The sequence below is a fragment of the Dendrobates tinctorius genome, unplaced genomic scaffold, assembly GCF_039654945.1.
Source record: "Dendrobates tinctorius isolate UK_male_01 unplaced genomic scaffold, ASM3965494v1 ptg000067l, whole genome shotgun sequence".
NCBI classification, from domain to species: domain Eukaryota; kingdom Metazoa; phylum Chordata; class Amphibia; order Anura; family Dendrobatidae; genus Dendrobates; species Dendrobates tinctorius.
In genome coordinates this window covers 8,725,033-8,740,378 of record NW_027361735.1, presented here as the reverse complement: position 1 = coordinate 8,740,378, position 15,346 = coordinate 8,725,033, and the positions used below count along the sequence as shown (strand labels likewise).

General features: G+C 49.0%; 1 protein-coding gene across 1 annotated transcript in view; it reads right to left on the bottom strand.

Annotated features, from left to right (window-relative positions):
- The window catches only part of WDR55 (WD repeat domain 55), a 56,240-nt gene that overhangs the window by 14,892 nt on the left and 26,002 nt on the right, over positions 1 to 15,346 (bottom strand). Inside the window, exons 4-5 of the mRNA XM_073581023.1 lie at positions 13,573 to 13,673; positions 11,327 to 11,414 (exon numbers count right to left, since the gene is read on the bottom strand). Coding sequence (XP_073437124.1) covers positions 11,327 to 11,414; positions 13,573 to 13,673 — 189 coding nt within the window. The remainder of the gene's footprint in view (positions 1 to 11,326; positions 11,415 to 13,572; positions 13,674 to 15,346) is intronic.

The following is a 15,346-nucleotide window of genomic DNA, read 5'->3' as shown; positions in this document are numbered from 1 at the left end:
ATTTTTGTGATAAACTCACTGTAAAATCCTTTTCTCCAAGACGCTCATTGGGGGACACAGGTACTGTGGCGGCATGCTACTGTCTCCAGGAGGCTGACACTAAGTGGATGAAAAAAAGGTTAGCTCCTCCTCAGCAGTATACACCCTCGCCTCGATTGCAGGCGGAATCAGTTCGGTGTAAAAGCAGTAGGAGAGCTACAAGACAAAATCAGCCTCAATGTAGGTAAAAACCCACCTGGTATCATAAATACCTATTAATAAGCAAAAAGGAGCCAATTGGCTAACAGGGTGGGTGCTGTGTCCCCCAATGAGCATCTCGGAGAAAAGGATTTTACGGTGAGTTTATCACAAAAATCCCTGTTTCTCCTTCGCCTCATTGGGGGACACAGGTACTGTGGGACATCCCAAAGCAGTCCCTGGGTGGGAGTTGATTCACCGGTCCAAGCTACACGCCCCTACTGTATAAGGGTGCACCACTGCCTGGAGAATCCTTTTACCCAGGCTGCATGTGCTGAAGCCAGCGTATGGACATTTGCAATCTTTGGACAGCGTGTGCCAGCTGAACCAGGCTGCCGCTTTGCCTACCTGCTCCACCGATGCCTGGTGCCGAAAAAACCCGCGAGGCGCCCACTGTTCGAGCTGAGTGCGCTCTGATCTCTGCTGGCATAGCTGTGCCTCCGGTGCGGTAGGATTCCTGAATCATCAGGCGAATCCACCTGGCTATGGTCGCTCTTGAGGCAGCAAGTCCCTTCCTGCGAACCTCAGGGAGCATGAAACGCGTGTCTCTCTGACGAAAGGATGCCATCCGTGACAAGTACCTCCTGGGAGCTCTTCCCAGGTCTAACGTATGAAGAGCCCCTTCCACCCAGTGCACTGGTGCTGGTAAAAAAAGGAGGGCAAGGCAATATCCACATTAAAACGAAATGAGGAAACAACCTTCTGCAGAAAAAGGGGGAGCTGGCCTCAGAACCACCTTCTCCTTGTGAGATATCAGGAACGGAGCTCGGCAAGATAGAACTGCCAGCCCTGGGACCCGCCTGATTGATGTTATCACCATGAGGAACTTCACCTTCCAGGGGAGGTATGTCGAAGATATCTATTGTAGTGGCTTGGATGTAGCTTCCTGCAAACGCCTAGGACCAGGTTAAGGTCCCAGTTGTCCCGAGGGGTCCTATAGAGGGGTACCAAATGTGAGACCCCCTGGCTGAAGGTCTATACCTGCAGATTGGTAGCGATTCTGCGCTGAAACTGGATGGATAAGGCAGATACTAGTCTCCTAAGGAAACTTGGAGCAAACCTCGAGTCCATGCCAGACTGGGTAAAAAGAAAGACGCCAAAATGTTGCGAATAGAGAGTCCCAATGGAGAACGACCGTGGTCCTAACACCATGAAGAGACAATCCTCCAGGTGTGGTGGAAAATATGTACTGAGGAGGGCTTCTGGGCACTAACCATTGTAGTAACCACACTGCGTCCGAACCCAGCCTGGGCCAGGAACCAAGATTCAATGGCTAAGCCGTCAAACATAGGGCCCCTGGATTCGGGTGGTAGTTCGGGACCTGACAAGGTAGGTCTGGGCGCCCTGGCAGTCGCCAGGGAATGTCAGCGAGTATCTGCACCAGGTCTGCGTACTACGCCCGCCGAGGCCAATCTGGGGCCAGAAGCGTCACTGGAACCTCCTTCTGCCTTGATCCTCTTGATGATCCTTGGGAATAGCGGCAGCGGGGAAAATAGGTATGGGAGGTGAATACTGGTTCCATGGCAGAACCAACGCATTCCCGGCGCTTGCCTGCGGGTCCCAGAACCGAGGCGACCAACGCGACCACCCTGGCGCCTACCCCGGAAGCCGTCCGTTCCACATCCGGCGATCCCCAACATCGGCATACTTGCCGGAAAAGACCTCGGGGAGTAGTGACTATTCCCTGGACACAAGACCCTGCCGGCTGAGGAAGCCTGCCGCCCAGCTCTCTGTGGACGGCCGATCACCGAGTGATTCCTCTCGGCCCAGTGAGGGATGTGCCTCACTTCATACATGGCTGCTCTGCTGCGAGTGCTTCCCTGATGATTTATGTTAGCCACTGCCGTGGCGTTGTCCGCCTGAATCCAGAAGGGGCGGCCTGCTGGAGGATGCTGAAAAAATTGCGGAGCCAGCCGGGCTGCTTGAATTTCTAACAAGTTGATTGAGATGCATACCGCCTGCGGCGACCACCGTCCCTCGCGATGGTGAAAAAGACTGCTCCGTAGTCGAGGAAACCGGCGTTGGTTGTGACCACCAACCCCTAGTCCGGGGAAAAAGGTTTCCCCTGAAGACGGGAGGAACTGACTGTCCTCCATCCAAGTGCCTGTCTGACCTGCCTGGGCAACCGGCACTGGTGGTCGAGTGAGAACGGGTTCTTGTCCCATGATGACAAAAGGGCGTGCTGCAGGGGGTGAGGATGGAGTTGGACAACTGGGATTGCTCCCATTGCTGCCACCCTCTTCTCTACGACCCTCATGCAAAGACGAAAGGTATGAGGGACTGGCTGGCGAAGTATCTGGACTCCTTGCCAAAGAGCTAGGGCCTCGTCTTCAGGAAGGATCACCAACCCTTGGGGAGGGGTGTGCTGAAGATCATCCTTAAAAGGGAACTCCTTCGAACTGGGACCGGGGATGATCTCTCTAGGTTGACCAACCACCTTAAGCAGGCAAGAGTATCTAGCGTAATGTTGATGTTCTCCTCGCATGCTGGATATGAGGGGCCCTTGATCAAAAGGTCGTCTGAGCAAGGCAAGACGACTATGCCCCGGGAGTGCAGGATGGCTATGACGACCGCCCTGACCCCTGTGGACACTCCGGGGGCGGAAGCTAGCCCGAAGGGAAGAGTTGCAAACTGAAAGTATAGGCTGCTGATAGCGAAGCGTAGAACTGTCTGATGTGGAGAGACAATGGGGACATACAGGTATGCTCCTCCATGTTCTATAGCCGCTATGACCAAGTGAAAAAACTCCATCCGGGACTGTCCTGATCCTGACAAATCAGTCCCAAAGTTTAAGGGCCAGAATGGGCCTGACAGCCCTGGCCCTTTGGGGACCGTGAACAGGTCGGAATAGAAACCCTGACCTCTTTCACCTTCCGGCCCGGGGATGACAGAACCGTGTTTCCGGAGCAATCCGATGGGGCTGTTCGACAAAGTCTAACTTGTACCCCGAGGATACCAGCTCCCTTACCCATGTGTCGTGCACGAAGGCGAGCTAGACATGGTGAGGCCAGAGTAGGCCTACTCTGCTGGTGTCGCCCGGCACTTGCCTTGCGCTATTAGGCCGAAGATCCTCGGGATCTAGGTCCCCTTGATCTGGGGTTGTTGGTATCGCATTCTCCCCAATGGGTTGGCTTCATATGAGACTTGATGAGTCCTAGTTGGGGCAACCTGCAACTGGAGTAGGTTGCTGAAGCTCCCCTGGGGTTGCGAAAGGACCGAAACCGAGTCTGAATCAGGTGACGAAAAAAGCTGCTTAACCCCTTATTTGAAGGAGAAAACTGTTTCTGCCCCCTGTGGGGTCAGAAATAAGCTGGTCCAACCTTTCACCAAACAGGCGAATGTAGCCACGCTCAGCCTAGAATGGCCGATGGTACCCCTCTGACAAGGGCAAGAAGTTAGGGACTTCTTGGAGGTTAAATCTGCACGCCAAGTCCTCCTGATTAACAATATCTGCTATCTCCGCAGGCAGGTCCATACCCTGCAAGGCTCTTTATAATGATTCAGACCCAGAGTCCATGGCCTTAACTCCCAAGTTGCCGCGAACGAGGGAGAAAGTGCTGAACCAGACGCCTCAAATACTGAGCGAGCCAGGCCCACTATGAGACAGTCGGTGGGATCCTTAATAGCGGAAACGTTAGGTATGGACAACAGGGCTTTAGCGGCCAAGCGCGACACAGGTGGATCTACCGCTAGGAATTCCACCCACCTCAAACGTCAAGCGCCTTCTCTATGTCGTCCCTCTGGGTGAGCGGCAATTTCTCTAAGAGGCTGCTTGACCCACTTAAATGACACCCTGTGCCCTGAGGCCAGGGTGGACTTATTTGTTAATCCCCAGGGTCTGGTTGGCGGCCTCGATAAGGCTCTTCATTGTTTCCTGTTAACTCAGAGTAACCAAGTCAAGGGGCTCGTCCGAGTCGTAACCCGAATTCTCGTTATCGACTACTGGCGAGGGCGAGCGAGAGGCAGAGCTCACGGATGCCGAGGCACCGGACGGACCGGGAGATGCTGTGTGAGTTCGATTCCCCCACGTCTGCCTAGTGAGAGAGCGGCCCCTGCGAGGTGGAGGACCCCTCTAGGACAGGCGAGTCACTATCCCTGCCCCTACCTGGGGCTTTAAGGGACTCGATTGCTCTCGTAATGCCGTAGACTGCGAAAGAGGCATTCCGGGCGGTCGCAGGGGAGGGTTCCTGGGCACTTCGGACCCGCAGATTTCACAGATCTTTCCTGTGGGAAGGCAGACTGACAGAAGGTACATGCAGCATACAGAAAACGTGTACGCTTTAGCCGCTCTGGGCATGGTGACCCTGCTAGGTGATATGCCTGCAGGGTTCCACTGCTTAGCCTCTGACAAAAAAAAAAAAACAGAGGGTGGCCTTCTCCTTCAGGGGTAGCACTTACCCCAGTCCTGTGCCCAGTCCTAGATCTCCTTTAGGTGTCCAGCCTGCCGAACCGCTGTACGCTTTTTCAAAAGGTGCGCCTCGCCTCGTGGGCGGCCCTGCCGGGAGAGAAGGTGCCGCTGGTGACGCCCTATGGGCTGAGCTTCTGCTCGAGGCCTAACACCGGCTGCAGCCGGGGACTAAATTTTTCAGCACCCGCCCAAGACTCCGGGGGCGGGTCCGCTGGAAGTACGCGCGTCACGGGGGCGGGACTTCCGCCTGTGGCCTAGTACCGGCAGAAGCTGGGGACTAAATTTACAGCGCCCGCCCGAGCACGGGAGCACCAAGAAACCGAGGCCTGGTAAGGATATGCGCTGCTGAGTGCTACCGCTGTGGGGGCGCATGCTGGCGCCCGACCACTACTGCCGCCCAGGGGAATGTCGACCCTGGGGGTTCCAGGAGCCCTCCCAGCCCACCTCCTTTAGCGCCTCACCCCTGGAGCTCCAGCTGATCCTCAGGTTAGGGGGGCTGTATCCAAATCAAGGACGGTGCAGGCACCCTAGCTCCATCTTTCCCTCCAAGGGATGAGGAGAGGGACCGTCCGCCACCTTGCAGCACCACAGTCTAGCCTTGATGGTGCAGTGGGTCTGTACAGCCTAGGGTTTCGATACCTTAGGGTGGTCAGGGCGAGTCCGGCATCATGTCCCGCGTCGTGGGAAAGGATACGTGGAGGCGACCCTCACACGTGCTCGCCCGTTGTTGGTTTGGGGAAATCGGACCCTTTCAATAGGGTTCTTTGCCCCTGTCTCACCTTCATGGAAAGTAGAAAAAACAAACAAGTCTGGGAAAAAAACAACCAGACATGTCCCATGTCGCGGGAAAGGATACGTGGAGGCGACACTCGCATGTGCTCACCCGATGTTGGTTTGGGGAAATCAGACCCTTTCAATAGGGTCCGTTGCCCCTGTCTCATCTTCATGGAAAATAGAAAAAAAAAAAAAAAAAAGACAAGTCTGGAAAAAGACCAGACATGTGTGCCTCCTAGGACACGAAGCAAGAACTGATTCTGCCTGGAATCAAGGCGAGGGTATATACTGCGGAGGAGGAGCTAACTTTTTTCATCCACTTAGTGTCAGCCTCCTAGCGGCAGTAGCATACACCCACAACACCTGTGTCCCCCAATGAGGCAAAAGAGAAAAGCCAACGGCTGAGTGCAGATGTTAATATTCTGGGAAGGAGCCAATAGCCATACAGGTTCCCAGGCTATTAATATCAGCTCACAGCTGTTGCTTACCCTTTACTGGCTAGGTTACAGGGGAACCCCAGAAAAAATTGACAGGGTCTCCCTATAAAATAGAATCAGAAAAGGCTACGCAGACAGCTGTGGGCTGATATTAATAGCCTGGGAAGGGTCATGGATATTGGCACCCCCCTAGGCTAAAAACATCAGTTCTCAGCCACCCTAGAAATGGCGCATCTTATAGATGCGCCAATTCTGGCACTTAGCCTCGCTCTTTCCACTTGCCCTGTAGCGATGGCAAGTGGGATTCATATTTGTGGGGTTGATGTCATCTTTGCATTGTCAGGTGACATCAAGCCCATGGGTTAGTAATGGAGAAGTGTCTATAAGACATTTATCCATTACTAATAATGGTTATATGGTAAATAAAGACACGGAGAGAATAAAGTCCTTTATTTGAAATAATCACAGACTCCTTTATCCAATCTTAGTTTACCATACTTACTGAATGCATAGTTCCCAACGCCCTTGTTCTCCTGTAAAAAATCAAAAATAAACCAACATATAATACTTCCTGTCTGCTGTAGTCCATTTAATACCAAGTGTCCCACGGCAATCTCACAAGGTCGCAGGCGATACACTGACAGGAGGTAATCACTCCTGCACTGTATTGCGCCTCTGTGAGAGTTCACCGGAGTTCATCAGCTCTGGTGCTGTCACATACGGCACTAAAGCTGTGTGAGAACTTTTCCATGCAGCAGTGCCGTAACTGAGAGCACTGGAGCTGATGAACTCCGGTGAACTCTCAAGGTGGCTCAGTGATACACTGCTGGAGCGATTATCTCCTGTCAGTGTATCGCTGGAGGCTGGGTAGAGCGGTCACATCTCCCCATGTGACTGTTCTACACATGAGATCGTCGTGGGAAACTTGGTAATGGACAGGGAGTATATGTTGTGATGCAGTGACCCCTATGACAGCTAGGGGGCGCTGTATGGGATTCCTAGGACATGCAGGCGTTTCCTTTATTGTGATGGGGAAATGGTGAGCGGCAGGATTGTAAATGGCCGATATGTATCACAAGGGTGGGTGCCTTGTGATGGAAGCAGAGGTACTGCTGAGGGTTTGTTACTGTGTATCAGGGAACCTTCCAGGTGACTTGGTGAGATGGGTGGGACCACTCACCTACAAACCCACCCAGAAGCATGTGTCTGAACACCCAATGTAATGCCTGTATGTGTGTGGCTGTGTGTGGAATAGGACCTGTAGTGAGGTAATGACCATGTAAAACATACCTCACCTGTGGGTGTGGTCATGCACCATACAATGTGCCTGAGGTCTGGTCACATGGAGAGAGAGTGTATACCTGAATGGTTCAGGGTGCAAGGTCCTGGAGGGTCAGTGTTGGGAGAAGGATCGGATCCCTGGAGCATGTGCTGCGACCTTGGACCTGGTGAGGCGTGTTGGACGGTCTCAGAAGAGGAAAGAACATCCTGAATAGCACCCGCTGAGGCCCTGGACCTGGTGGCCGATGTGTTGGGAGACCCTGGGAGGAGGGTTGGAGCCCTGAATAACATCCGGTGAGGCCTGTGTGTTGGACGGTTCCAAAGTGGGGACGGACGTCCTGAATAGCACACAGACAGGCCACGTGTGTTTGCAGAGTCAGTGACGGCACTGCATTGAGGGAGCTACTGTCCGTCTGTGGATCTGGACTGTCAGGTGGCCTGGTGAGCAAGACATTATCCGGGACGGTGATCCCAGTTCGGCAGTTTCCTCAAAAGAGTACTGACAGGAGTCAGCGTGCGGAGCAGGAGCTCCTAAGAAGTAACCCCTGGACAGGGGGAAATAACTGTTGGTGCTTGTGAGGTTCTATGAACGCTAATGAACTGTTTGGCTTGCGGTCGCCCACGGTCACTGGACAGAGAGGTCCAGTGTGTTTAGGGACTGCAAGGAAAAGCCATAACCTGTAAATGTTCTGGACTATGGGTTAAGCCTGTGAAGTGTAACATGGCCTACAGCGGTTTATGATGCTTGAATAAAGCAAAATGGACTGTTTATGTGAAAAAACCTGTGCCTGACCCTATTAATCTGCTGCCAAGTGAGTGTCCCCCAACACTAACAATAAGCGCTATCTTACAGTTGGGTTATTATTTTATTTTTGTTGCAGGAGACACAGGCGTCGGGGTTTAGGTGTTTGGTGAGTATGTATTGTACCACAAAAAACATATGACCATAAGTCCTGTTGTGAAATTGTATATTGACCCCCCTGACGAAGGCTACAGGCCGAAACGCGCGTTGGGGAGGGGCAGCTATCCCAGGCGTCCAGGAGTTTTACAACCTGCAAGTTATAACTCTATATATTAATGATACTCTGAATTTTATGCTGTGGGTTTTTATACTAATCCTGAGCCTAGATAGGTCCTGCCTATACATGTATACAGATTGCTGTTTGCGGGTAGTTTGATTGATATACCCCATACTGAGACACCTGCTGGTCTTTGATGTTTACTGCACTTATAATTGCACTTTATCGGCTTACATTTTTTCACTTTTTTATAAGTAAATAATCTGGTTTTTTTGTACATATAAGTGGCAAATATATTTTTTGTGGCAATAATTATTTAATTTTTTCACACTTAATATTGTACACACCTGTGTTGCACTTTATTTCCAGCAAAGTGTTCATTGTATTAGGCATGGTCCATTATTAGTGGACAGCACTGCCCCCTCTGCTTATGTAGTGATTATAACATTATGTTGACATTGCTGCTTTGCTTTTTATAAAAACTTTGTTTTTATTTATTATTAACAAAATATACAATTTCACAACAGGACTTATGGTCATATGGTTTTTGTGGTATGTTTTGTTCAGTTTTTTGACTGTCCTAAAGAAGTATTATATAGTCTGTGCTGTGGGGATCTCGGCTGAACATATACCACTTGGTCTGAGAGAATAATCTGTTTAGCTGCTGTATTTTCCCCCCTTTTTTCCTTTTGTTTGCTTCTATTGAGTATGTATTGTGTATGTAATTATGTAAATGTTTTGATTTTTTTTTACAATTGGTGACGGATGATGGGACTATGCCTACAGCATTGGCTCATGCTGTCACTGTTATATATGACAGCAGACATAGCCGGATGGGAGTAGTAGTTCCATCAGACGACGCATGGGTACACACACACAGACACCCGCAGACAGACCTGCACATATTCTCCGCTCACACACTCTTCCTCCTTCTGACATCATTTCCTTTCTGCAGCGTTTCTGACACGCAACTCCGCAGCAAATCCGCAAACCTTTTTACACCTGCGGTTTTGCTGCAGATCTGACTGACTCAATGGAAGTCAATGGGTGCAGAAACGCTGCAGAGCTGCAAAAAGAATTGACATGCTGTGGAAAATAAAACGCTGCAGATAAGGACGCAAATTTCCGCAGCATGTGCACAACAATTCAGGAAGGCCATTGATTAACATTGCTTTAATAATCCATTGCGGATTTATAGCATTTCCGCGCAGAAAAAACACTGCGGATCCACAAAACATCCACAACGTGCGCACATAGCCTTACTGCGAAGGTATTGGAGGTAATAAAGCCAATTTATGAAGAGCTGTCATCGGATGATTTGTTAGAACGTTGTGTTGGATCAGAAACGCAAAACAACAACAAATATCTCCCTCAGTTGGTCTTTTGCTCCGAAACAGTTTCATTCGGGAGCAAAGATTGTGAACATAGCTACGTTTTTGGCAGTAATTATCTTTAATGATGGATTTATGTCAATTCTTAAAGTAATGGACTTGATAGGAATGGATATTGGACAGCAAGTGGAGATATACGGGCACACTCGGGAAGAGGCTCATTTAGATGACAGATCTCATCGCAGAAAAGAAAGAGCAGCTCTAACTTCCTAACAAATAAAAATTATGTTTCAGAAATTGTGTTAATGTAGAGTTGACATGAGGTAAATGTTATTTATTACCCTATACAGTATACTATACTCGAGTATAAGCCGAATTTTTCAGCACATTTTTTTGTGCTGAAAACGCCCCCCCTCGGCTTATACTTGAGTGAGGGTCGGAGAAGACGGAGGGGGAGCGGCAGTGGCAGAGCAGCGGGTCACAGGAGGCAGGAGCCGGCTGCTGCAGCTGTAACTGTGCCTGCTGCTAAAGAGAAATTAATATTCACAGGATGGGGATGAGGGGATGGCAGTGAATATTCATTTCTCTGTAATAGGACGCAGTGTCAGCCACAGCTGCTTCCTGCTGCAGCCAGGCGATCACGTGTGCCCGCTACTTAAGATGAATGAATATTCACTTCTCTCCACTCCCATAGGAGCACGTGACCATCCGGCCGCTGCTGGCACTGGAAGAAGATGCTGCAAGGGAGCGTAGGGACGGTAAGTAGGATGGTGTAATTTTTTTATGTTTTTCTGATGGGGGCCATGCAAACCATGATCGGGATGAGGAGGCAGTGCATACCAAGACAGTGATGAGGAGCCATGCATAACAAGAAGAGGATGAGATACCAAGATAGGGATGAGGAGCAATGCATATCAGGGTAGGGATGAGGACACCATGCATAGCAGGATGGGGATGAGGAGCCATGCAGACCAGGATAGGGATGAGGGGGCCGTGCAGACCAGGATGGGGATGAGAAGCCATGCAAACCAGGATAGGAATGAGGGGGGCCATGCAGACCAGGATGGGGATGATGGGGGGTTGTGAAGACCAGGATTGGGATGAGGGGGGCCATGCAGACCAGGAAGGGGATGAGGGGGGCCATGTAGACCAGGACGGGGATGAGGGGGCCATGCAGACCAGGATGGGGATGAGAAGCCATGCAAACCAGGATAGGAATGAGGGGGGCCATGCAGACCAGGATGGGGATGATGGGGGGGTTGTGCAGACCAGAATTGGGATGAGGGGGGGCCATGAAGACCAGGACGGGGATGAGGGGGCCATGCAGACCAGGATGGGGATGAGAGGACAATGCATCCTGGCATTTGTCTTCTACTCGAGTCAACACGTTATCCCAGTTTTTTGTGGTAAAATTAGGTGCCTCGGCTTATACTCGGGTCGGCTTTTCTACACAGGAGAAAATCTTGTGACATTTTTGGCTCCACTTGGAACTATAACCCTGAGAAAGGCTCACACTTGGAGCCGAAAGATCATCGTTATAGGCTATTAAATCACACTTTTTTTAACCTTTACAAGCTGGTGTGCTACCTCCATTTTTTTCTACTATCTATCCATATCTTTGCACATCTTTAACACCTAAACATTTGTTATTTCCATTCAGCATTCTATTCTGGAATGTGTAACTTAGATGACACACATGGACAACAACGGAACACTGTTTTTTCCAGTACCGGAACTATCAGGACGTGTGAAGGAGGCCTAAGGTAGTATTACAAGATCTTATGAAGTGAAAGCACACGTGGCACACTTAGCTTCTATAGATGCTATCAGGACTCTTACTCGTGGGCTTTGTTGATGCGTTTCACCAGTTTTCCCTGCTCCACATTAAGGATATGAATGGACTTGTCTTTGGAAACTGTGAAAAGCTCTAAAAATAAAAAAATAAAAAAGCAACAGTGAAATATTACATAAAATGTTTTGCCACTACCACCCCCTCACAAAAAAACAAAACTAAATCAAGCAAAAAAGTTGACATGGATTAATAAAAAAGCTATAGTGTGTCCAATTGTATTTGGATTTCTAATGGCAGTGATAGGAGGGAGCCACGCATGCCCGACCAGCTCTCCTGACAGCACAGTACCAGTAGGAACGGGGATAGGGGACCCCCATTCTGGAGATATATGCAGCCTCCACTGGAGAATACACAATAAATGTCTGTCATCAGACATCCCCTATAACAGTGATGGCGAACCTATGGCACACCTATGGCGGCCTCGGCTTCACCTCACTGTTCGGAGCGGCCACGGTGCTGAATGATGATGTCATCCAGCCGCAGACGCGCCTCTCAATGTGTGTAAGGAAGTGACAGGAAGGAAGCTGCCGGCGCACAGAAAGGTGAGTGTGGCCGCTGTGTGTGTGTGGTTAGTGTGGCTGCTATGTGTGTGTGGAGAGGGTCAGTGATGGTGGTGATGGGGAGAGGGCCAGTGATGGGAGTGATGGGGAGAGGGACAATGATGGCTGTGATGGGGAGAGGAACGATGATGGGAGTGATGGGGAGAGGGCCAGTGATGGTGGTGATGGGGAGAGGGACAATGATGGGAGTGATGGGGAGAGGGCCAATGATGGCGGTGATGGGGAGAGGGACATTGATGGGAGTGATAGGGAGAGGGACATTGATGGGAGTGATAGGGAGAGGGACATTGATGGTAATGGGGAGAGGGACATTGATGGGAGTGATGGGGAGAGGGCCAGTGATGGCGGTGATGGGGAATGGCCAATGATGGGAGTGATGGGGAGAGGGACAATGATAGGAGTAATGGGAAGAGGGCAATGATGGGGAGGAAGAAATGATGGAGGTGGTGGAATGGGCAATTTCTACAAGAAGGGAATCATGATGGGGCATATTTCTACATGAAGGGGATCATGATGGGACATTTCTGCATGAAGGGGATCATGATGGGACATTTCTGCATGAAGGGGATCATGATGAGACACATTACTAAAAGAAGGGGACAATGATGGGGCATATTACTAAAAGAAGGGGATCATGATGGGGCATATTACTACAAGAAGGGGACAATGATGGGGCATATTACTACAAGAAGGGGATCAGGATAGGAACATAACTACTGGCTGTGGGACTATTCTAATTGGGCAGGTGGTGAGCACAGTAATTAAAAGATAAAGTGTGTACCTGTCACTAGTTTGGCTGTTGTTAGCAATCTCAGCACCTGGACGGCCAGCAATTTTTTAAATATATTTTTTGTCATATGTGGAGCCGCAGCAAATATTTATACTTTTTCAGATCACGGTGAAGCCTCCTAGCCTGCCACTCTTGCCAGGTGCTGTCCACAAGCCAGCCATCTCCATGCCAGGATTCAGAAGTCAGCAGCTGCCAGATACAGTAAGTGTTATCTCATTTGTGTGACTGTGGCTGGAGATTAGAGATATTCAAACTGTGAAATGTAGAAGTGGATTTCAGCGTGGAATCTTCTTGCATTCCATGCTAAAATCTATCTATCTATCTATCTAATATTCTGCATTTTTTTTTTCCATAAAGATCACTCCAATTGTTGTGTGTGGAAAGGGCAGTGTGAGGGGCTCAGTTTCAGTGTGATAAGCTGAACAGAAGAGAAGACTGCAAAGGGAAGTTTAAAATCAATGAATTGTTGACATAATAGAATTGATCCCCAGGGTTTAGGGACGGCAAGCGCTGTACAGGGAAGAGCGTTGGCAGCGGCGGACTCTCCTCCTGGGCAGCGCTTATGACGGTCACTGCTGAGTAGTTCTCATTCACTTTGAATGAGGGCAGCGCTGCAGGACCTTGAGACGGCCACTACACATTTTCATCACACAAAAGAGCCCGTTTGGCACGTCGTCATAATTGGGTTTTAGGTTGCAGTTTGGGCACTCGGTCTCAGAAAGGTTCGCCATCACTGCCCTATAAGCTCATATAACTTACTGCTTTCTGCATAAGGAGCTTACAAGGCTGTAATAAGACCCAACTGCACCCCTGTATGTTACTTATTGTCCTACTGACGTCATTCTGTCACAGGCAAACAAAACCCCAAGAGAAAGTTTCTTACGCTGGCCATCGCTGGAAAATGAGGCATCCCTACATGACTTTAGATGATGTCCAGAAGACCAGAGTTCTTTGTTCCCATCCTCAACGCAGGAATATGAATACCTAGAAACAATACAAGGGTCATGACAATACTAATGTCTGCCCATCAGGAGAGCGGAGATTCTGCGTGTAAGGCCGTATTCATACATCTGTTTCTGTTCATCTGAGATGCACCATTATTTTCTCATGTGCCAACTGTTTTGCATGTTATTTAATCATTTGTGTTTTTAGAAAAATAAAAGGATCTTACCAATGTATCAATGAAAAAACTAATAGAAAAGCACTGCATTTAACAGAACAGATACATAGATCCCTAAAAAAATGTTGTGTGAATGGTCCCATGAAAGGTTATGTCAGTGTGAGGTCCATTTTAAAAACGAAAATCATACGCGAGAAAAAGTAGTGACCCATCGGACCAAGTCCTGACGCGCCCCCCCCCCCCCCCGGTGAGTAAAATCTAACTAATTTTTCTTATCTTTCAGGTTACATCGGGGTGCTTATCTACAGCATTACAGAATCCTGTAGATGAGCCCCTGATGGTGATGCCGGCAGCTGATACTCGAAAAATGGGGTGACAGATTCCCTTTAAATCCTCTCTAATCTTAAGAATGGAAGGACTTTTCATTTTATTGTTTAGGTTGCCTAAGTTACCGACCACCCCTGCAGGCCAGTGTCCTAGACAAGGAGCACAGTGCTTAAAGGCTCTTTGCTGTAGAGCTTGTAAGCGCTGACTGGATCTGGCCACCTGCCGTGCCATGCGCTATTCTGCTGCAGAGACAGGGCTGGAGAGTGCACAACTCATGCCAGCGACTGCTGGTCCAAGCTGTCAATCAATCAGGAGCTAGCAGCAAGCCAGGGGGCTGGGTAGTGGTGCAATGCTAAAGACAAAAGGAAAAAACCCGCAAGCTCTTTTTCAGGTAGGTGCACTACACAACCCCTGAAAAAGTGCTAAATAAATGCTAACTAATATAATAAACACCTGCACTGCAATGTAAAATGACTTGCTGTGCATGTGAACACTACTGTAGATGAGCCCCTGATGGTGATGCCGGCAGCTGATACTCGAAAAATGGGGTGACAGATTCCCTTTAAATCCTCTCTAATCTTAAGAATGGAAGGACTTTTCATTTTATTGTTTAGGTTGCCTAAGTTACCGACCACCATATCTGTTGCGGGCTCATGCGTGCAACAGATATTAAGTGCAACGGGATCAAGTGTTTTGCAGTTAGACAATGCATTGAAGCTGATGTTCCTCTCTTCTCTTCTTCACACAGGTATTTCATTCCATCATCCATGTATGCTGTCTGACAAGTGTGAACTGCATCATATATTGCCAGATATTTTTATGGTATTTCATTCCATCATCCATGTATGCTGTCTGACAAGTGTGAACTGCATCATATATTGCCAGATATTTTTATGGTATTTCATTCCATCATCCATGTATGCTGTCTGACAAGTGTGAACTGCATCATATATTGCCAGATATTTTTATGGTATTTCATTCCATCATCCATGTATGCTGTGTGACAAGTGTGAACTGCATCATATATTGCCAGATATTTTTATGGTATTTCATTCCATCACTCCTGTGGTGGGTCTTTATTTTTTATCTATTTGGTTTCTGCTTTGAAGTGTAGATAGGTTTTTTTTTTTTCCCCTTTCTCTGTTTGATGGCCTTGTCCAGCGTTACTTATTTACCCTGCATAGTAATGCCTGCTCTGGCCTTGTGCTAA